The following is a 23,013-nucleotide window of genomic DNA, read 5'->3' as shown; positions in this document are numbered from 1 at the left end:
ACTTTGTATGTGGGAGCTGAGCAATGCATGGCAATGGGGAAGGGAAGGGAAAGGGAAAGAAAGGACAACAAAATGTTTTATTTCCCTCCAATCTAAAGTTTGAGCCTTGCACTTGTCTACAAATGTCTGTGAATCCTCTCAGCTCTGTGGCTTCTATGGCTTGTAAGCAGTATCTGTCATTGATTTTTAGTTTGTTGCATTTGGTCTAAAGTTTGTAGCCAGTGTGTTTGTTTCATTATTTAAGCGCTTTTCTTTCTCTAGCCCACAATACAGCTGTCTAAATTGTCAATCAAATCCAAGCATAGAATTCCAAACACAATTGAAGCCGTTTTCTAAGCTTTCTTGCCTTTAGATAACTCTTGCTGTGCAGCATTTGCTTTAACATTTTATATACACTGTAACAGAAGGATAAAAGGGGAATATTGCGTTTGAGCAAAGTATGTAACAAGAATGTGGAAGCTTTTCCATAAATGATATATTCCTAATCAGCATGACGAAAGAAATCGATCTAGACATGTTCATTTATCTAATAGATATAGCTCCCTTACATTTCAAATTAGCATACAATTGATAAATATATGCTATCTATCTTTAGTAAATTAATTGATTTTAAATTCGAGGCGGTTAGCACTTTTTAATTGTAATTCCTGTTTTGTGAGGTAATCAACATCAATTAAAATATTTTTAACAAACAAGATATCATCGCATTACTTTTAGTAATAACAATTAATTAAATGAACAAAATATACAAGTGAAGGACAATGTGAGCAGTTGTGACATATTTGAGGATTCAATTCCTGAATCCTTTTGAATACGATCAAATAGAAACGTTGGAGTTAAAGTAAAATATAAAAAGCTGCTTTCATTTCTACTGCCTTTATGGCACGTTTCAACCATTCCTTTAACAATCCCTTTAAAATAGTAGGTTGCAACATTTTTTGTTGAACTAATGCAAATCAAAAGATCAGAAGAACTATATATTCTAATTAATAATTAGCCAACAATATTCACACGCTCCTCTTATCAGCAGTTTCAAAACTGCAGCTACAATCAGTGCTGACCTTGTTATATCGCGCTCTGTGCCATTGTCATTACAAAGGCGGCAGGCAAGTCTGAGCATCAAGTGGCTCTCAGAATGGCCGCATTGCAGCCACGCCCCCCTCCCCCCAACACCCACCCACCACACACACAAAAACGACCTACTGAGGCCAAAATTTGTTGAGCACACAAAATGCTTAGTTGACAAAAAGTAAAACCGGCAACTGCTCAACTAATTTCAAATTAAACTCAACGATGGCGATGGCAGTGTAGTGACAACGAAAACTGGTCAAGGGTGGGAGGAAGGGAGAGCTTTGCCCGCCTGCGCGTCCTCCTGCCAACCCTCCTGCCCGTCCTCCTGCCCGTCCTCCTGCCCGCCCTCCTGCCTGCTCTCCTGCCTGCCCTCCAGACTGCCTGTCGACTATCACGAACAATTTTTCAGCATTTAAACACTCAAGTGCCAAGCTAATAAACGATATTAGTGCCAAAGCTCATTTCAACAAATATTGTCAGTGTGTGTGTATTTGTGTGAGTTTGTTTGTGTGTGTGTGTGTGATTGTGCATATATGTGTGTGTCGCGCCAAACGGCTGCTACTGCCATTTTTTTCCTCTTGCTGCTGGTGTGCAAACATTTTCCAAACAGTTACCAAATAAAAATGATTAGGAACGTGACTAAGAGTGCGAAAAATGTTATTTACTTAGCTGATGTGCGCAGCGAGAATAGTGTGGGTTATGCACACACACATATATACGCACACACATGCAGATAGACAGAGGCATACACTCAAAGAAATGCAGAGAAAAATTGCAATCATAATGCAAGCATAATTTTAATGAAAAAAAAAAGAAAACTAGTTTTTATCAATTGAAACCAATTCCAAGAACAGACAGTTCAGTTTCGAGCCAATTTAGACAATTTGAAGTCAAAAAATAATTAATGCATATAGCTTCGTATCGACTTGAGCGAAAACTGTCTCTTCCTAATATCTACAAGTCGTCGAGAATTGGAATAAAATAGTGGAAATGATTGAAGTAGGCTGGCATGGCTGCAGCCAAGGTTTAAATGGGCCGCAAATTAGTTATATATTTAATAATTTACAATAGCCATTAAGATGTTCCTACACCATAATCTTATGATTCCTCAAAATCGGTACAATAAATCATATAAGTAGATTTCATTAAAGAAATTCATGTCTATTCGTTTTTTCATACAGTTGTGAAAACATTTTTCTTACTTCTCTCTTAAGATCAATCAATTGGCTTTACCTATCTACCTCTAAACTCGATGCCATGTTTTTTCTGCAAGTGTAAATCATATAAGTATGTATGTGTGGTAGTATGCAGTCAGCCAGCGCTCAGTGTGGCGACAAAAGTTTGCTGCATTGCGGCGTGGCCCTGGCGTTGAGCGTTCTGCGTTCAGCGTTGACGACATCGCGTTGAGTTGTGCAAACTTGAAAGCGAACGCACGGACAAAAGCGCGTATGAATATCTGTGTGTATGTGTGTGGGTGTGGGTGTGGGTGTGTGTGTACATATGTCTTTCCGAATGTGTGTGTGTTGGTGTTGAAAAAATACTTGAAAATTACATGAAAACTACGCAGCAATGGCAATAAATGACAGCACATGCCCCCCTCCCCTCCCTCTCTTCAACGAACTGCCGCTCAACACGCAGCACAAAATTTCATATCTTTAGGGCTTTCACTTGTGTCGAGTTGAGGTCCTTTTGCCATATATATACATATATTCATACTCTATGACCAAAGGGGGCAGCAGGGTATTTTTATTTTCTCTTCGTGTATGTCGCAGAAAATTTGGAGAACTTGGTATGTTTCTGACTTCTCAGAAAATACAGCTGTTTTTAGTTAAAATATAATACAATTTGTTCAAAATAAACTATAAATATATAAGTAGAGTTACAGTAACATTAGTATTATTTTTAATCATAATTCTATAGTAGTGTAATATCTGCTTTCTGTTGGAGAAGATTTTGTAGAAAATCATATCATAAAATTGAAGAAGCCTGATTTCTTTTTAAAAAAGCGCAATTTTTCTTATTTAAACAAAACCATCTGCAAGAACGATTTTCAGCTTATTCAGACCTTTTATTTGTTGACTTTTCTTTTACAAAATTAAACTCTTATTATAATAGGAAACAATTGAAAAAAATAAGCCAAGATTAAATAAAATTTTGGAGGAGCTGTGACAAAGAAAAGCAACAAACAATCATTTAAAACTTTCTAGATCATCTTTAAAAGAAAACGGCAAGAGAAAACGAAACTAAATAAAAGGATTTTCTGCTAACACAATAAATATCAAAATATATACATAATTTTGGAAGCAAAAGTCCGGTGTCATATGAAAGGAAATATTAAGAAAACCACTCCAAGATTATTGACAGAAAGTTTGTGGTCTTTTTCATATTCTGCCTCTAGAATAAATATCACTTGACGGACTGCTAGCGAAAAGCTCAGAGATAGAGTATTAACAGCTAAGATAGGGTACATTCCATTTGTTACTTTTGTTTGCCTTTTCGAAACTATTTTTAAACAATTTCAGTTGCTCCTCGTGCACAGTGCACGCAGGCAATGACACGCTTACAAACAGACCAACTACCTAGCCTTCCCATTCGAACCTTACCCTGTCAACCACTCAGTCCTCCACTGCTTGTCCATCCGTCCACTTGGCCAAAAGGGAAATGGCGGGCTGATAAGAGTTTTGTAGCTGTGGAAAACGGAAAAAATGAATCCTTATACAATATGCATGTGTTTGTGTGTGCGAGAATGCGTTATATGCCTTTGCATATTTACACGGCAAACTTTTGCGTGGAGCGAGGACATTGTTTTTGTTGTTGTTTTTGCGCTGCGTGAAGCGCGCGCCCAAAAGTAGGCAAAACTATTTAAAGGCAGCACGAATGCATTGCACTTTGTGGCCAAGGACGGCGGCTACAGTTGCAGATGCAGCTGCAGCTGCAGTTGCAGTCTCAGCGCTTGCTGCTGCATCTTCTGCTACGGCTACGACTGCTGTTTTATTTTCATATCCTGTGGTTTCTGCAACTTCCTACACATGCATTCGGCTGGCTTGCAGGAAATGTTGATAAAGAGCAGTGCCAGTTGCAGGCAGTGTAAATAATTTATGTTATGTGCATGTACTTTTATGTAACTGCCTGTTACAATTCTTATTTTCAAGTTGCAAAAGTTCCGGGATGAATTATTAAATGCATTCATGCAAAACAGAACTCATTGTCAGCCATCTGTTGTGGGAGAGTCAATTGTTAGGTGATTTAATTATAAATAATGCCTCTACCATATGCAATTGTAAGTACAATACATGCATTTTAAAACAGATACACTTTGTTTTTTAAAAGGTCCATTGTTAGACTAATATCGGGAAAATTTAAAATTTCATTTTAAATATTTGTTGTGAGAAGCGATTGTAATGACCCCCTTATATTGTTGAATACTGAGAATTCGATTACTCAGAGATGTAAATTAAATAAATATTTATGTTTTTCTTAGTATTAAATTTAAATAAATTAAAACACCGCTAAATAGTCATGCGAATTACAATTCTTTGGAACTACATTTTATTAGTATTGTTAATGGGGCAGAAAATAAAAAATAAACAACTCCGATCGTGGCCAGTATTTTCAATAGTTTTTAGGTTTTAATTACATTTTAACACTATTGGAAAATCTGTATTGCACATGAGTGATGTGGAAACTTAAGCTGAAATTTCCAAATGCGTTTTGGTTTTATTTATTTGCTAATGTACTTGTACTATTGTTGTTTTCTTGTACTATATACTAATATATAATAGTTGCTCTTTGTTATGTGTTTTTTATAAGTTATTGTGTTATCTTTTATGGCCTGCTTGGCTTATCTTTGCTCATACTTGTATAGGAGTAAATGTATATGGGTGTGTATTTATAAACAGTCCTTAACTGAAAGTCGGAGCTGCATTGCCTTATATCCTCAGTGGTCTACTTGAGCTCCTGTACTCTACTGTACTCTAGCTCCTGTAGCTCTACTCTATATCTTTAAGTATGTTCACATTATTGAACAAACGTGGTCATAAGTTATAAGATTATTTTTAAAACAATAGCAGATGAATTGTAAATATCCATCTGCACTCAAATGGGTTCTCATATTAGGACTTTTTGTATTCCCAGCAGCACATCTCACCTACTTGATTTAATGAGGCGATATTTTCTGCCTTTTGTACACAATAATCCAATAATTATTTTCAACCAGCACATTTCTATCGATTATCGAGCTTGACAAGAGCATTAAAAGGCAAAGCTGGGAGCTATCAAAGCTCTTTGCCCCAAAGCGCCACTTACATGTGGTTAGCACACCATGAGGCGTTGACTAGGTGTGTGTGTGTGTGTGTGTGTCTGTGTGGGTGTTTGGTTACCTGTTATTGCATACGTGTTGGAGTGTCTGCATGGTTGCGATTGCCAGCGCTGCTGTTTGCATATTGTTATTAATTTTCATTTTGAATGACATGTTGACAGTTACTTTGACACTGACAGCTTTGCTAAAAACTAGCAACGAGCCGCGCACGATGAGCTCTGCTCTGCTCTGCTCTAAACCTGGATCCTGGGCCCTGGCCCGACAACCACACGGCTGCAAAAGCTTTATAATTTCAAAATAGCAAGTGAAGTGGCACGTCAACAATGTGCAGCAGGTGTTAAGCGCACGCATTCGCAAACACAAGAATGAATGCACTTGGAAAAATTATATAACAAAGAAATGCAATAGGATGCAATTCCACTCTAAATTAAATCAACATTTTCTTCATTAAAGCGAAAGAAAAAACAATCATTATTCGTTTTTAACCAATATTGCAGTTTTTATGAAAAATTGTGACACTAGAGCTACGAAATAAATAATAAATATGTTAAATAAATAAATAAAGAATAAATAATAAATAAAAAATAAAACATAAAAAATAATAATAAGTAAATAATAAATAAATAATAAATAAATAGTAAATAAATAGTAAATAAATAGTAAATAAATAGTAAATAAATAATAAATAATAGCTTCAAGATTACTGGCGGTTTTGAAAATGTAAGCCCCAGCAATAGGAATGAGTCTTGCATAGACCAAACATACTCCGCTAGGTTGAGCCTACAAGTAAGACAGTCTTTGATTATTTGGCTACCATGAAACATATCTGGAAATTCCTTTCTAACAGCCAATTAATGTGCTTTTTCTCAATTTAATTTGTTCAAGTGCACAATATATAGCCTGTTGTTGATTTGTACACCGTGTGCTGAGTATATCTGCTCGTGTATGTGTGCGTGTGTGTTTTGTTAAGTAAGCCAAGTTTAACTTTTAGCCCCAAATTGGTCCATCCTGCAACTGTTTTGTTGCTGATAAGCAACCAAGGACTGCAGCAGTACGAACTGCACCTTTAAACTGCCAACAAATGACATTTTTATTTAAATCCGCCAGGGATTTCTGTCGAGTGGCATTGCCCAACAAGCCGTTTGCTTTGGCCTAAGCTTTCGCTTTTCCTTTTTAATTACCCTTTCGCAAAAGTGGACTCAAGTGTTGGCAGACATGAAGCGAAAGAACGCCGCAAGCCAACGAGTCGACCACTCAGGTCGCAGCCTTGATGCCGACATTTTCGTACACATATAAGTACGAGTATGCATAAGATTTGTTCCAAATGTTGACTCGGCCACTTGGCTTGTTTGGCTGCCCAACATGGCGTATGAGCAATATAGCTCAGCATATTTTCGGTTAAACCATTTTTAATTTTGCATAAACATTTCATGTTGGGTATGCAACTTTAGTCGTGTTGTGAATGCTTTCGACACCTTTTCGCACATAAATTTTAATAACACATCCCAGAGACGCATGTAAAGCTATGTGCGGAACCACATATACTCGTATATGTGGTTGGATATCTATAGGAAATAGAGAGCGATGAGTGATGGGAGCGTGAAAATCGTGAATGGCCCATCTAAGGCCTCTTATAGTTAAAAATGGATTATAAATGCATATGCAAAAAAGTGCTTGCCAATTTTTGGGCCATCTAGGGCCTCTTATAGTTAAAAATGGATTACAAATGAATATGCAAAAAAGTGCTTGCCAATTCTAAAACAAACTGTGTGTTTTTCAGAATATTTTGATTAAAGGTTAAGTCCAGTTTTTGGTGTTGCAGCGGCTTATAGAATATATTGACATTAATAATATGCTTTTTAAACATAAAGTCAAAATACCCTGGAATATACATTTTGTCATTGAATTTATTTAAAAATATTCAATTATGTATTTATTTTTACAATTTCTTGCCTATAAAATGCAGAATATTTCGAATAATAATCACTGCAAGTAGTGCTGAATATTTTTTATTAAAGACAAATCATAAAGTTGGGATATCGTTTGAGTTTCCACCTTTTGTGCGTGATTTTTCGTGACAATATTTACAGCCAACGTAAAAGGTATATGCACACACACGCACACACACTTACACACTCACATATGTATTTATACATACGAGTACGTATTTATGCATGTGTTTATATTTATATGAAACAACAAAACAATTCCCAAATGTAGCGACACGAAGCACAAAAACGTTGCGGGCCAATGCAATTGGCAAAACAGGCGGGCGAGTAAACAAGTCAAGGTGGCAAATGGCACACACGCACATACACCTATATAGTATGTGCGTACCTACTTTTATAAACACATACAGAGTCAGCTGGGACGACAGCATGCCTGGCACTCATTTTGTGTCACTGCGCGCCGTAAATTGCCAAAAGGGCAGCAAAGAACAACAAGCAGTCAACCAACAGCCAACCATCCAACCAACCAGCCAACCAGCCCACCAACTCACTGTGGAATGAGGTGTCACATTTTTGGCCAAAATGTTCAGTTGTAATAATACATTTTTAAAGCTTGGAGTTTTTAAAATTCTTTTCAACATTAAGATTTTGCAACATTAGTTGGGAAACTTTGTGGTAAACTATTTTTTCATTCACTTGACTTACAACTTTATTGAAAGATAGAAAAATATTAATTATTTGCAGAAACTCAGGAAAGGGGTTTTCAGACAATTAATATATACAAGTAGATTTAACTATTTCTGCATTTTGGCATTCATTTTGATAGTGAATCGAACCGGCTATATAAGCTAATAGCTTACAAATATATGTAAGCGTAATAATTTAATGGCTGCAACGATGGAAACGTGTTCTTTCAAGAGTCTCTAATTTGTTAGCTACACATTCCAGAATAGTACCCTGTATTAGAGAGTCTAAAATATCACTACTAGAAACGAAATTCTTAAAATATATTTCGTCATCCCTTAGAAAGCAGTAAACCAAAACGAGAAGAAAACTTGCAGCAATATTTTGATGGCATTTATTTATTTGAATAAATGGAACTGCTTCTCTCAAAAACTTTCAATTCGATTCGATCGCAGTTTTGGCTCCACACTAAAGTTATGATTCAAAAAAGATACATTCGTAAAATACATTAAAACAAACCAAAAGCACCAGCACGCTATAATAAATGTTCGACTCTGCTACAATTTTTATAAAACATTTTTAAAGTATTTGCTAGTTTTAAAAATTAACAATTTCAATTATGAGTCTTCACTTTAATCGTATTTGAAATTTAATTGTTCGATGTCACTTTTGAATAGCCTTCATAAATGTATAAAACATTTTTAAAGTATTTGCTATTTTTAAAAGTGAACAATTGCAAATTTGAATCTTCTTCGATCTGCTAACTCTTGTTTGGAAATTTAATTGTTCGATTTCACTTTATAAAGCAACTTTTTAGCTGTTCATTCAATTAGTTTGATATAGTCTACTTATAGTGGATTGTCCCACGGTGCCGCGAGTGTATTGGCTTGGGAGCCCTCGTACTCGATCCTCAACTCTGCAGCTCTCTGTTGACACGATGAAAAGTTGGCGCCGTTGCTCACAGCGGCGCTGCAGTCAATAAACTATAAAATATGCAATGTTTGAATATTTTGCATATACTTTTGTGCACTTATTTTTGCAGGCACCCACATGAGGGTGTGAGCGTGCGTGGTGTGTGTGTGTAAGCGAAAATATTTTATGCATGCAGGTGAATTGATTCGATGTACCACCGCCCACCCACCGTGGTGGTTTCCCGACCAAAAGCCAACGTTGACTGCCTGGCATTGCGGTAGCCGCCAACGACGTCGCTGCTGCCGCTACAGTGGCACCCAAAGGAAATTAGCTTGACAGGAAATTCCACAACACATTGCTGTCGCTGTCGACGTTGCCGTTGCCGCCATCGCCGCCATTGCAGTTTACCGCCCATTTGCCCGCCCACCTGCACAATGCACATTGACATTTCCACTCATGCCGATTTTCATATTACATTTGGTTGGGCTTAAATGACAAATGTGGTTGGTAAGCCGACGCCGACATCGTCGTCATTGCCGCCGCCATCACTTTAGTTGTTGTTGTTGTTGCTGCTGCTGCTGTTGCTGGAATGTGGCGAGCGAACTGTTTGGGATTCGGCTTGGGCAGACTGTATTGAAGTTGAGGCGTTTTTGGTTTGCGGTATTATTGCTGAATGACTGCCACCGGCTGCTGCCTCCTCGGTTGGCTTTGTGATTGTGATTCTGATTGTGATGGATTGTTGCTCTGCCATTGTGCAGCTCTTAACTGCAATTTTTGCACTCTCTGTAGTGACAGAGACGGACAGACAGGGAGACCAAGAGAGCAAGAGAGAGAAAGAAATGGATGAAATTAATTTGGAAGTGAAGCAAGTAGATGCATTTCGTCTTAATGTGTACAAATCCATTTTCAGGTCTGACAAGTAATTTCTGTGGATATCATAAGCCATTGATGCCAGGTAGCGAATGAGTTTACGAATAAGAATTTCTTTGGAGTATATTAAAGGCGTTGTCGTATTTATCTTGACCTGGCTAACTTATGAAAGGTCCAAAATTACTGTAAAACATTGGGCTAACACACTGACAACATTGTCAGCCTTTCAAAAATCCATGAGCTGTGCTGCGATGAAAATATAAAAGATGGAGTTCTAAATGACAAAATACAAACATTTTCTTAGTGCTTTACCTTTTTAGTCTCTTTCTTATTGATGATCTGAAAAAACTGGTAAAACTACCTGAAGCCATTCTACAATTGAAACTAGACTATTCCGACCAATGTAAGCTAAGCTATATTTATGATAAATACATAGTTCTTCGTGCAAATCTTTCATCCCAGATAACTGATTGTTTCCATTTACAATTGAACTCAGTCTCGTTAATAAAAATACTGTAAGATTAGGTTCACTTTTTAAAGTATCTTGAATTCATAATTAGGAAAGTAATTATTTAGTTATATAAAATATTTTATTTAATACATAATTTCAACATAAAAAAGGTGGCGAGGAGGCTGAGAAGATCGCACCCTATTGATCTCCCCAACCGACATCTGTCGTGTTTAATTTTTAATAACCCCACCATTTGTTTCAATTTGATTGTATTTTTTTGTTGATCGTATAGAAAACAATTGAGCAATTATTAAAACATTTGAAGACGAAATTTTGCTTTATTTACCATTCTTATGAAGGGCTAAGCAAGTTACCCAGTTTCAGAAATTAAATGAAAACGCTTCCGTTTATCTACAAGTACGAGGGTATTGGAAGTTGACGAACAACCCAGAAACTCAGAAACAAATGTAAGAAACGCAACAACAATACAAGTAAGATGGCTATCGCAGCCTATAAATAAATTTGCCAGCGTAAGCAACGAAAAGGCAACGGCAACGGTAAATATTAGAAAATTAATGCAAGAACATAAATACACTCTGGCTACTGCACAGAGCAGAGAAAAGTAAATGTACAGGCAAACACGCATACGCCATGTGGCCGGATCCGCGACGACGACGACAACGATGTCGACGAAAGCAATAAAAACCGTAAAGTCTCAATGCATGTGAAATGAAAGCAAAAGACGTTAGCATTGGCGATGGCGATGGCGATGAGTATGAGAATGACAAGCGCCCATGTGGCCAACTGCTTGCTTTATAGATGTCAACAAATAGAGCAAGCAGTTGCCATTGCCCTACACCTGCGGCCTACAAGTATGCAATAAAAGCTTCTCCTTTACATTAGTCGCAGAGTCGCAGAGTCGCAGAGGCCGCTGTTGCCTTTTCTTCGCAATGCGCTTTTAATTTGACCGCGTCTGGCGGTCTCTTTATAGCATGTCTGTTTGTAAGCATATATGCATGTGTATGTGAATGTGAATGTGCCCTTTGCCAGCGCAGCAGCGCAGAAACTTAATTTTGCCGGGCCGCTATTCTTTATAACTGCCATTGAAGATGGTCTCGTGACCAAATTGGTAGTCATATAAAGAAACATACCCTAGAATGCTAGCTACATATTATTTTCATAAAGAAAATGAAACCTTGAAATTGTATAACTTTTTAAAATAAGACAAAAGAATGAAGTACATATCCTATATTCATATTTTGTAGAAGAAAAAGTGTTGTTCTTCTTAGCACTATGTCCTCTGATCTGTACTGATCTCTGTACGTCTTGTACGTTTCGAAATAAGGATCACGCAGCTATAAACATTTGTTCAGGGCTTTTAATATATTGATTCCGCCAAAATAAATATAAAGTCTTTTATTTGAATAATATCCCCTATTACAATTCAGAAATATATACATATGTCGTACAAGATAACAAGATATTTTGAACTTTATTAACTTTCCACATTTCCACACAATAAGTCCTTAGTTAGGAGGTGTCTAATTAGCAATCACAATTCAGACAAACTAAGCTTTTGTGAGTCACGCCGATATAAGAAACACCCAACTAATATAGTCAGTAAGAAATATTATAAATATTATAATATTATTAAATTTTATTTACATTCCATTATATTATTTTTATATTTTACATCTATATATATTATTTTATAATTTTGTTTATTTATTTATTGCTTCATAAACGAAATTTACTTTGTTATCGAACTATATGTTTTTGTTAAATCTTATCTATCTATATATCCATCACGATCACGCTACATGTCGTCCATCTCTAGTTGCCATCGTAATTCTTGTTGTTGCTTCTGTTTTACGTTGTTGACTTGCGTTTTTGCATTGCATTGCAAACTTTTACTCTGTTTCTCCTGCTCGACTGCCTAGCGAAAAGTTTTGCTCCTTTTTAGTTTGGTTTTTGTTTTTGCAACAATTTCCCTGCCAGGCTATTTGTTGCTTCGCTGGCTAGACGTCGCGGTCGCCTCCACTGTGCGCTGCCTTGCGCGAAAACCAATCATTTCCTCTGTGGAACTTCGCTTAGACGTTGTCTCCATTGCCATAGTCTATGGTTGTGTAAAATTTTAATATAGTTGGCATTGGCTGACTGCCATTACTGTGGCCCACTCAGAAGCCCTGCTGCTTTGGTTGCTGCTGCTGTTGCTGTTGTTGTTATGGTTGTTGTTGCTGTTGTTGTTGTCGCCGCATTTACGCTTCGTTTTGTCACGCAATTTTGTTACAAAAATAAATTTTATTTCGCTGTCTTGCAACACAGTTTTTCATATCATCGACAGTGGCGCTCAGCATACATATACTAAGGCAGTTGGGCTTGCGTATGTTTAAGGAATCGCTGCTCGTTGCTCAAATTGTCTTTAAGGCCGGCGGCGCAGCTAGACGACAACGACGACAGCCTTTTTGACGTCTTCTTAGCGTTACCAAATATTTTTAGTAGCGTTTTGCGTTTTGCAAAATGACGTCCTTTGGGTGTTTGTGCACCCCCACGACCTGAGTTCATGCGAAAATTTACTAAATTTAGTTTGTGGCCTTTTGCTTACTTTGTGCTAGATGGCAGCTCCGCCGACTTGCGACCATCGACCGTCGACCGTCGACTACCTCCTGGCTCCTGCCTGTCTGCCCGGTTGGCTGATTGCATACTTAGCCGCATCCTGGGGGAAATTAAAATGTGCTTATGGATATTTTCACTACTTTTCTGTGTGTTGTTGTTGCGTTTTTTTCCCACCGTCTGCATATTGTCAACGTTGATGTTTGAATTTATATCCGAATTAAAGCAAAGTTTTGTTGAATTAGGCCCCAAATGAATAACTAATATTAATTCAGCATTGTTACCAGATTCGAACAGGATGTAGCATTCCTAAGTGGAGCCTTTAATATTATTTTAAAAAGTAAAGCTACCATTTAAGTTAATATACTAGCACGTTAAATTATAACATTCATTTCTTTCGCTTTAAATTAAAGTTCATTTCCTACTGAAAAAAAAACAAATTGCAAATAGTCAGTACTTTTTAAAGAATTCAAGAAATAATGTCTGTTTAATTTAAATGTAACTTGTGTGGAGACTAAGCTTGCATGGAAGAAAAATTCACATTTTTCTCTTAGTTGTAATTTTTGTACAGCTTTTTTTTAACATTAAAGGCAGTCAATGAATACAGAATAAGTCGGCGATGTCAATGCACTTTGCTTCCCCGTAAATATTTAAGGCAAAGAAGAGCAAACGATGGCAGGTCCCTTTTCAGCACACCGCCTCACTGCATTCCCAAGTGCACTTCCAGTTACCGATGCTTTTTGATAGATATCAAGCTTTTTTTAACGATTTCTATAATAATTTTTTATATTGAGCTGCTACTCTTCTTTCCCTTTTTTTCCACGAACGACGACAGCTACCGCTCCTTGTTGTCTATTTGAGCATGACAAATATTACTTTATTTACTTTTTGCCATTTTTTTCGCTGCGGAGTTATGTTTTCTCTGTGCATATTTACAACAGGCAATTGCTAGACTTCCCTGTGCACTGATTTTGCCCATATCGATGCTAATGAAGTGCGGGGTGGAGGGGTGTTGTACGGCTTTTGGCTTTTGAATGGCATACGGTAAAGAAGCTTAATGGTGGGGACTTGCAAAACCTACACGATGGCGGGTGTAACAGAGGAAACAATATTTTAAATTGCATTTTGAATTTCTTTCAAATGCCATACATTTCAAAAATGGACAGCTTTGTAAGAAAATGTAAGCAAACAATAATAAAGAAGTCAAGCGAATTGATCCCAATTATTTTAGTTCTCATTAAAACAAATTCAGGGATTTGCGTCGATGGCTTATTAGTTTAGATTTTCTTTTACTTTTAACCTATAGTAAAGCTTCAAAAGTGGCAATAAAAAAGGAGACAAATAGTGAATAAATAAATGCAAATACAAATGTTGCTCCATTGTTAATGAAAAAAAAACATTATATATATTTTTTAAGTATTATATAATACAAATATTTATAAACATTTTTTGAGAACTTGCCAATAAAGCACTGAAGCTATTTAGTTTATACTTTGCTTTCTTATTTAACTTTTTGAACTGTTGATATTATCAGCATAAAGCAAAATATTATTTATATTTTGTATTGTCCTATCCAAAGGAATTCATGCCCGACTATTGTTGGGAAATGGGACCAATTTGAATCAACTGTAAACTCACCTGTTTATTTGATTATTATATGGTATGATAACTACATCATATGTTTGAGTTTATAAATTATTATGCATGCACTAAACGTGCTGGCAAACTTTAGAGTTTTTCATTTTGCATTCGCAGTCGCATCTGAAACAAGATGTAAAATATCTTTAAAAACTCCTCAGTATTAATTTCAATTAAACGCTCTTTATTCCCATGTGCTGTATGCGTCCAACCTAGTATTATAACACCTTTTTCATGTTTAGCAGAAAGCCTAAAGCTATAAAAAAAATTGGAGCTAATTTCAAGTGAAGTCATGGCCTTCACTTTACGCCCACAAACACAATACAGTGGCAGCAACGTCAGCCAATATTTTTAAAAAATTTATACAAAAATAGCTATGGGCTATTTGCAAAAACCAACAGCAGCCACAAGAAGCAATAACAAAAAAATCGATGATAAAAAAAAACTGATGTGATTTCACAAAAGCAACAAAAAAGCAGAAGCTATATGGTTTATTAAATATTTCGAGCCACAGGCAATGTGCACAAAGTACCCGCACGAACCCAACCAGGAGCCGAATACGGCCACACATACAACTACATACTTATGTAGGTATACATGTGTGTGTGTATGTGTGTGTGTATGTATAAAGCAGCAGAGCCGCTTTCATGTGGTTGGCGATGGCATGAGTGCACGTGGCGTATGAGTAATTGAATTTAAAGTACGCCGAGGCCGCTGGTACTGCAATGGCGCATACAAAAAAAATGTGCTAATGACTTTGACAACCAGAACCAGCAGTAACGACAAAGGCATGTGCCAACAGTTGCAAATGCGCGGCCAAGGAAAATTGGCTGAAAAAACTACTTGAGACAGTCTAAGAGTGCCTTTGGAATAGCCAAGTGCCAAGGCATGGCTTTCAACGCCCGCCCACGCCTGCCCACCCCCACCCCCGAAGCAGATCTATTGACACTGATGAGATGAAAATCCAATCCAATCCTACAATGCGCTACAATCTCATTAGCCTGCACTGCTGCATTAATTTGTTATTTTATTTTCTCAGCCACAAAACGAAATCAATGGGCAATGGGAAATTCATCTCATTAGTGGTGCCTAAGCTGCTCCCTCATCTCCCGCATCCAAATGTCAAGTTCCCCGCCCTCGCCCTGTTGACTATACTCATCCTCCAGCTCCAAGTCATCATCCTCGGGATATCGGTAGTGTGTCAATGGCACACCGCCCAGCCGCACGGCTAGCTTATAAACGATCCAAGTGACGAAGCCCATGAACCAGCCGCAAAGCGCACCAAAGGCAATGCAAGTTGCCACTCTTATGAAAAGCCCATAATCAGATCGCAAATGGTAATGAAAGATTTCCAATTGCTTCTGAAAATACGCCTCGTAATCCATAATGAAGAAAATAAAAAAAGGAATTTAGAGAACACCAAATATTATTTTAGCTATTTTTAGGCGAATCAAAAAATTTTTGAATGCTCGAATAGTTTTGTCGTATTTGAAAGTCAATGGCAAACTGATCCCCACAATTTTCGAAAACCAAAATTTGTGACGCAATTCAAAAAAGAACTGTTAGAATATCTCCATGTATCAACAGAACTTATACGCGAAAAGAGACTAAGCTCAAAAAAAAGGGAACTGATATACACTTATTCAAGAAAAATAATCCATAAATAATAATAATAATAATAATAATAATAGATAATAAAAATAATAACTTTTATATCAAATATATTTTATTTTCTATTCATAAGGAAACCCAAGAAATCAAAAACAATCAATAACGAACACTTTTTAGAATTAAATGTTAATTTTGTAGCTAGAGGCTCAGAAATATTGGTTCTAAAGGAAGAGGAATTTCGATAACTTACACCCTTTCGTAATTTTTGGTTTCTTAATTGATTGTTTTAAAACCGTTTTTGTATTTTTATTCTTTATAATAACAAACATATTTGCTTCAGTATTTTATTTCCCTAATAATGCACATTGTTTTTCTAAATGATATTTCCATTTCTATTTTATTGATGTTTTGTTTGTTTACTTACTTTTTTAGCTTCGAACTCAATTTATCTTTAAATCTTTGAAATTAAATGTATGTCGTTTTTAATGTAAAGTAGATACATTCTAGAATCCCTTACTTGAATCATTGAATTTGAAATCTTGCAAAACTAGTAGCTGTTGACTTTTATTTCAGTTTTAAACGAAACTTCAATACAATTTACTTGAATCATTATACAAGTCTATTAAAAATGATGCTCAATCCGATAGAAGTCGTTTGTGTTTACGCGATCCAGCCGATAATCGACTACCTCGGTTATCTGAAGAATGAGGTACACTTTGTCGTTTTTCTGGTTGCCACGGCACTAATAGGCATAGTACTGGGCCTCTTTCTTGGCATTTTAACTATTATATGGTACAAACTAACACGATCTGCAGACGAAGCTAAGAAGGCTGCACTCTCGGCTGAGAAAGAGCATTCAGATCGTGTTGAGGATGTTATTGAGGATTTAATGAAAGAGAAGAAGGACTGATGCACCTTTAAACTGTAAGATGATTAAAAACTGAGATACCACATCAATTTTAATCAATATAATAATCGCATAGATTTCATTAAGAACCACATGGATGGCAAATAAAATTCAAGAAAACAGACAGATAGACCGATCAGCCTTTAGCCCGAAGGATGATCAACATACTATATAGTTCTAACCTAGCCCTGATATAATAAATATTCAACATGCAAACTCTTTTCAACTGTAATAAAGCAATGTGGCAGTGTGGAATATAAAAGTATGGGTTCACTCGTCGCTAATCCGTTCTTTCAATCTTTCACAATCTTAAGGCATGCCTTAGGTTTTGCAGCTTCATCCACAAAGTCCCAGAACCATTCATTCATTCATTCATTCGCCATGCTACCCTCAGAATTAGCCCACTTTCACAATTCGGCAACGTCGTTTGCGTCATTGTTTTGGCATTGTCTGTCGAGTCAGAGCCTCGTCAACGCTTACTACCAAGCACTTGAGATATGCTCACTACATTTCAAAAACAGACAGACACACAGACATCGCCGAGAGCTGCCAGTTGAGAAGCCTTGTGTGCATATTATAGACTGGCAGCGACTCCGGCCCAGAGTTGGATGCAGCGGGCGTCGTAACGAGTTATAATTGCAAAAATATTTCAATGCAAGCCAGCCATCAGCCATATAGCCATGAATGAAAGAGAATCTGAAGCTGAATGGCAGAGGAAGCAGCGGCAGCAACAACAACATCGCTGGCATTAATGTAAGACAAAGGGGGTGGGATGGACCTCAACTGCAGTTGCGGGGTATTTAATCACTCAACCCCAGAGCGAAAGGAGCGAGGCGCTCTTAATACATTTAGTGGGTGGTTGGGGGTGATGCCTGCCTTTTATATACATATATATAGTACCACTGAATGCAAAGCTTAAGCCGGCTACAATGCAGGGTGAGGGGATGAGGGGAGCGGAGTGCACGGAGTGACGACTGCTATAGTTGTCACCAACAAACCGTGGTCGGGGTCACTAAAAATGAATTAGATGTTCCAGATTTAGAGCTCCAATGAATATGAAATTTATGAAAATAGGTAATTTAACATTGAATTGAAATATTTTAAATCTAACAAGCTCGTGATGAACTGCGATTATCACTGAATTGTCGGTACAAAGGGCTTGGCCACCATTTAGACAATCCAAATCAAAATCCCACACAGATTTGGGATTTTTAAATGTTATTTGTTTCCATATTTATTTTATTTTATTATTCGTAGCTTAGAACAAAATATTTTAACTGATATATGAATATATGTAGTAGAATTTAAAAATAATATTAAACGTTAAGGGAAAAAATAGCAAAGGAAGCATTAATGCTAATAATAAATGTAAATACTGGGGTGAAAACTTTAGATTTGGGGTTAAATTGTTTTTGAAATCTAACGAAAAATTAGTTGGCGCTACAGAATTTTGAAAGAATTCAGATTTCAAACTTCGCATACAAGCTATCTGATAACAAAAAAAAACCGAAAATTGATTTTCTGGCGAGAAAAAGAAAAATAAAGAGATTTTTGTGGCACCCCCATTAGAGTTTAATTGAAAGCTAATCGTTTCTCTGAATTTATAACAACAAATTTATGGAGGTAAATAATTTGAAGAAGAATGGTAAACTATAGTAGCTTAGTGCGAATGTATGTAACACACAGAAGAGGAGAAGATACGTGGCAAACGCATCGATCCGTCCGACTGTATGATCTCAAGGATCTCAGCAAGTACAAGAGCTAAAACAATCAAACATGGTATTCAGTTTTCCCTAAGCACTATGTAGATTAAGTTTTAATTTTTTTTCTGATATATTTGTGCTAACATCTTTCGAGTATATATTTTGAGATGTATTTGCCAAATCAACTGAACTGTTGCTCATACTATCTGGCTGTCTGAACGTTCTTTCGGTGTAATTATTACATTTATCCAATACACATATGCACACACACAAACGCCACTGTGCGTTGCGGGCTGTACGGACGCTTACGCTTAGGGTGTCATACTCGTGGCAGCAATCTCGCCTGCGACGAGACACAAAACATCTGTCGCTGGGCGTCCCACCCACCCACTCTGACTCTGTTTCGAATTTTTGAAATGTAGCCTAAAACTCGCATTGCACTTGGACAGAGTTTGAAGAGCCCGGCATTGCGAAGCAGGCGCTTTAATTGATACATAAATAAAAATGACGACATGCCGTGCTCTAAACCTTTGCCACGCTCCAATACGGGGGTTGGCTGGCTCCGACTCGCACACTTGCGGATTCATTAAGGTTTTTCATTTCATTGAAATATGAGTATTTGAGTATATTTCATATGAATGTGCCGCCGCCAATGCTGGCGCTGGCTCTGGCTTTGGCTCTGACGGTGAAGCCGCTATAGAAAAATATGTACAATTTTCCGTGCCGTGCGTAATGATGCTGTCGGCTTAGACTGCTCTGCGTGTCTGATGGGTGGTTGGGTGGCTGCGAGGCTTTACAGCTCTATAGGTCTGCGGTATATACATGTTGTCTAGGATACGGCTCAGCGCGCACTTTTATATGCACCAGAGAGTGCTACGTACTATATAGAAGTATAGTATAGTATGTACGAGCGCTGTATGCTCCTACATAGGAGCGCTTGCATTTTCCGGCACTCGTATTTCCATTGGGGAAATGGCGTTGCAATGTACTCGTATTTTTTGTCTGTGCGGTGCATTGAACTCTCGTTTAGTTGCGTTTGGTTCACTTGGTAAGCTCTTCTCTTTTTTTTCGGCTTCCCCCAGCAGTGTGTAATTCGAGGCATTTGCTTTAATGAAAAACAGTTTAGTTGCTTCAAGCTGAAAGATTCAGTTCAGCCAAAAAGTAAAAAGGGTGGAAGTAATTGCGCAATACTGGACGAGAGCTCTCACAAAACTCTTCAGCAGGTCGATGCAGATTTTTCACTCAAAGCATGACCATTCTATCGAAAATACAGAAACAGGCAAAATAATCCCTTGCCCCACTGAATCGATAAAAATCAAATGTTAAGTTTGTTGGATAGACTATATGGCAGGAAGTCGGACAGTTTAATGTTGCTGCTGATTGTAATTGGACTTGTTTCTTAAAATAAAACCAATAGAAAACATATAGGGAAGCAGTTGGTGAAATGGAGAGCAGAATTGAAAGTGAAAGTCGCCATTATTTAAAAAGATTCAGCATCACATGTTGCATCAATATCTTATCTTCCAAGCAGAATTAACAAGACAGCAGTCTTTCTTTAACGAATGTACAGTCACGTCGTAAAATGCTAGCTTTAACTCGATGGACCTCATTGCTGCTCATTACCGAATGCTCTATTGTCTACAAAGAGAAGCACGTTGTGGGAAATTGTTATAGTTTTTAGTTTGAATTCCCCCTTTAGTCTTTGCAACCCTTACAATATTATATGAGGCGCAGAATCCCACGAAATCTTTCGTTCTACAAATACTCAAATATTTTTGGTATAATTGCATTTATCAGATTAATAAAAAACCAAATATCCAATTTTTGACATGTTTTCTCATATAAATATAGATTTTTATAAAAACTCTTAGGCTAATATATGAAAAAATGTAACGATTTTTTATTTGAAAATAAAATATGACTTTGGTTTTAGGTCTTAAATATGCAATTCTGAAAAACATGAGTCCTTTATATATCTTTAAGATAGCATTGCTTCTGAGCTTAAAAATATTAGAATTTCAACTTAAATCTAAACAAGAGGCTAGTTCTCTTTTAAAAGGTTAGTTAAGTTTATTTTCCAATCATTTTCACAAGTTGCCAAGTTTCGATTGAGGTTGCTCCTTTCCCGATTACTTATGCGTCGCGCACTCCTTGACCAAATTGTCCGTCGAAATGGTGTACTGTATAAAGGACAGTGCCGTTACAATGACCGTTATTATGAAATCAAATGCGAACTCGCGATCAGAGGTGATGCCAAAGACAGTTATATTCTCCAACGGTTCCACTTTCTGGCGCACAATACACAAATTGAGCTATAGATATGATAGATATATATTTAACAAAATCCTCTATAGACTACTTCCACTCACCTCATTGTAGAGCACGGTCATGCTGAGATCGTGAGGCGGTGTTTTTCTTACATATTGCAAATTTACGATGACAACCTGCTGCTGCAAAAGCAACTCGGCACTGCGCAAAAAATCCGTGCACATGCCCATAATTAGAACGTTGATAATAGGTACGAACACGGGTCCCAGACAGCCATCCGCCATGATATAGATTTTGTTTACAATTTCGTCTTCGGCAAATATAACGCACTCCAGCATCAACGTCATATTGAAGATGCAAGTGAAGATGGTCAGATAAATGGCTGTGGGTAGCCAACCCAGACTTTTATTCACGCTTTTATGCAAATTATAGATGTGTAGATGAAGCTTAAATAGCCACAATAGCCGACGATGATAGTGACCCTTGATCCGATTGCTGGTTCTATGATGCTCGATAAATCGCTCCAGAAAAAGTATTAGATTGCGGTACCAGTTCAGCACAATCAGTTGGTAGGCGAAATACGCAAGCATGCAGTACTCCAGGAGTGTCCAATGCAGAAAATTTATCATTAAAAAGTAAGGCTTGTACCACAAGGCATCCATCCATATGAAAAAAGTAATTAATTTGAAAGCGTAAAAGCCCAATAGAGTCGGATCGCAATGGTAGACCATATCGAATTTTCGCTGCATAGTGCCCGCAATGTAGAATATTTCATTGACCAAGTGCTGAATAACACGTCGGTCGGCTTCCGAGTGCAAAAAGAGTATTAGACGCCGCAGCACCACAATAATGCTCAACTGGATTAATAGGCCCATGATGAAGTCTTGGCCACCGCTGGCCTCCGCCAGAAATTTATATATCCACATGGTGGCGAAGAGAACGAAATATATCCAAATATCTTTAAGCAGAACGAACCCTTTAGCGCCCATCACCAGCTTAGAGACAACCGGATGATACTGAATTCTGTCCATCTGATGTGTATGCCTATTGTAACGCATTTTTACAAAGTAAAAAACCCGAGCTATGGAATAGAGAAGCCATCCAAGGCCGATAAAGAGTAAGCGAAAGCGGTTCCGATATTGGCTGCGCAGCCATTCAATATCCGTTATGTTCCGCATGACGCTTTCAACTGAAAGTCAATATCTTGAGTAATTTGCAGTCAAATTTTTGGAATTCATGTGCAGCAATAAAAGGCATTTAGGGGGGCCATTAAAGCAAATGAATTGCGATTAACGCCCATGAACTGAACGAACTAATAAAGCAAAAAAGGTTACTATATTTTGAAGCTTACGTCGTTGAAAACAACTATATCTGGGCCTTGCAGTTTTCCTAGAAAACCTCGTGTTAAACTAGACTTGGACTCCATAAAAAATATGGGTTTACGTTCCTAGATTTTGACATATGCACAAAAAAGTTGTGCTGTTTAAATTTCCACTGTTTTTAGGGTCCAAATATTTTAAAAATTGAGAAAATTTTACTCTAGGTGTTGAATATTTATCATTAACAGATAAATCTTATTAAAAGGGATAATATTTGTCAGCGTAAAAAAGGTCAGAGCAGCTTTATATAAAATATAAGTATAATTAAAGGTGGCTAAACATTTTTTAGGTCCTCTTACTTGCAAAAGAAAGGATTTAGCAATTGTAAGCAACAGGTTCTCATATTTTCTTCTAATATCCATTTAGGGTTGCCTCCTTAAGCTCTTTTAAAAACAAAATAAACATTTCAAGGCAATAGGAATTTTCTTCCCAGTACTTATTAAATCGATGAAGGCAGTTGAATTTGTATCCTGAGTATAGAAAGCCTAATATAAGTTTTGAAAGTGCGAACTTTTATTTTAATAATCAGATTCAGCTAAGTACTATTAATTGCATGACCTGGGGTATATTCCAACAACAAAAGTAGGTTAAAGTAATACGCTTATCTTTTAAATATTTTTAACTTCTATGGGGCAGGGG

At 37.1% G+C, this 23,013-nt stretch overlaps 3 protein-coding genes across 4 annotated transcripts in view; 2 read left to right on the top strand and 1 right to left on the bottom strand.

The window, feature by feature from the left end:
* Positions 1–23,013, top strand: part of LOC115626555 (discoidin domain-containing receptor 2) — a 137,524-nt gene that overhangs the window by 77,671 nt on the left and 36,840 nt on the right. The window lies entirely within an intron of this gene.
* Positions 12,956–15,912, bottom strand: LOC115626350. 2 transcript variants are annotated; one of them, XM_030521699.1, is made up of 3 exons: positions 15,662–15,912; positions 14,507–14,629; positions 12,956–12,971 (listed from the first exon to the last, which is right to left on the bottom strand). In XM_030521699.1, exons 1-2 carry the CDS (start codon positions 15,889–15,891, stop codon positions 14,578–14,580), a joined length of 282 nt encoding a protein of 93 aa, XP_030377559.1. In that variant the 5' UTR covers positions 15,892–15,912; the 3' UTR covers positions 12,956–12,971; positions 14,507–14,577. The 2 variants fall into 2 exon arrangements, with proteins under 2 accessions (XP_030377559.1, XP_030377558.1); XM_030521698.1 differs by lacking the exon at positions 12,956–12,971 and adding an exon at positions 13,316–13,945.
* Positions 16,746–17,289, top strand: LOC115626351. The gene is made up of 2 exons (XM_030521700.1): positions 16,746–17,041; positions 17,101–17,289. Exon 1 carries the CDS (start codon positions 16,746–16,748, stop codon positions 17,025–17,027), a length of 282 nt encoding a protein of 93 aa, XP_030377560.1. The 3' UTR covers positions 17,028–17,041; positions 17,101–17,289.

This window comes from Scaptodrosophila lebanonensis, unplaced genomic scaffold (assembly GCF_003285725.1).
Source record: "Scaptodrosophila lebanonensis strain 11010-0011.00,11010-0021.00 unplaced genomic scaffold, SlebRS2 tig00000085-arrow-pilon, whole genome shotgun sequence".
Lineage (NCBI taxonomy): Eukaryota > Metazoa > Arthropoda > Insecta > Diptera > Drosophilidae > Scaptodrosophila > Scaptodrosophila lebanonensis.
Note: the sequence above shows the minus strand (reverse complement) of the source record. Positions and strands in the feature narration are given on the sequence as shown.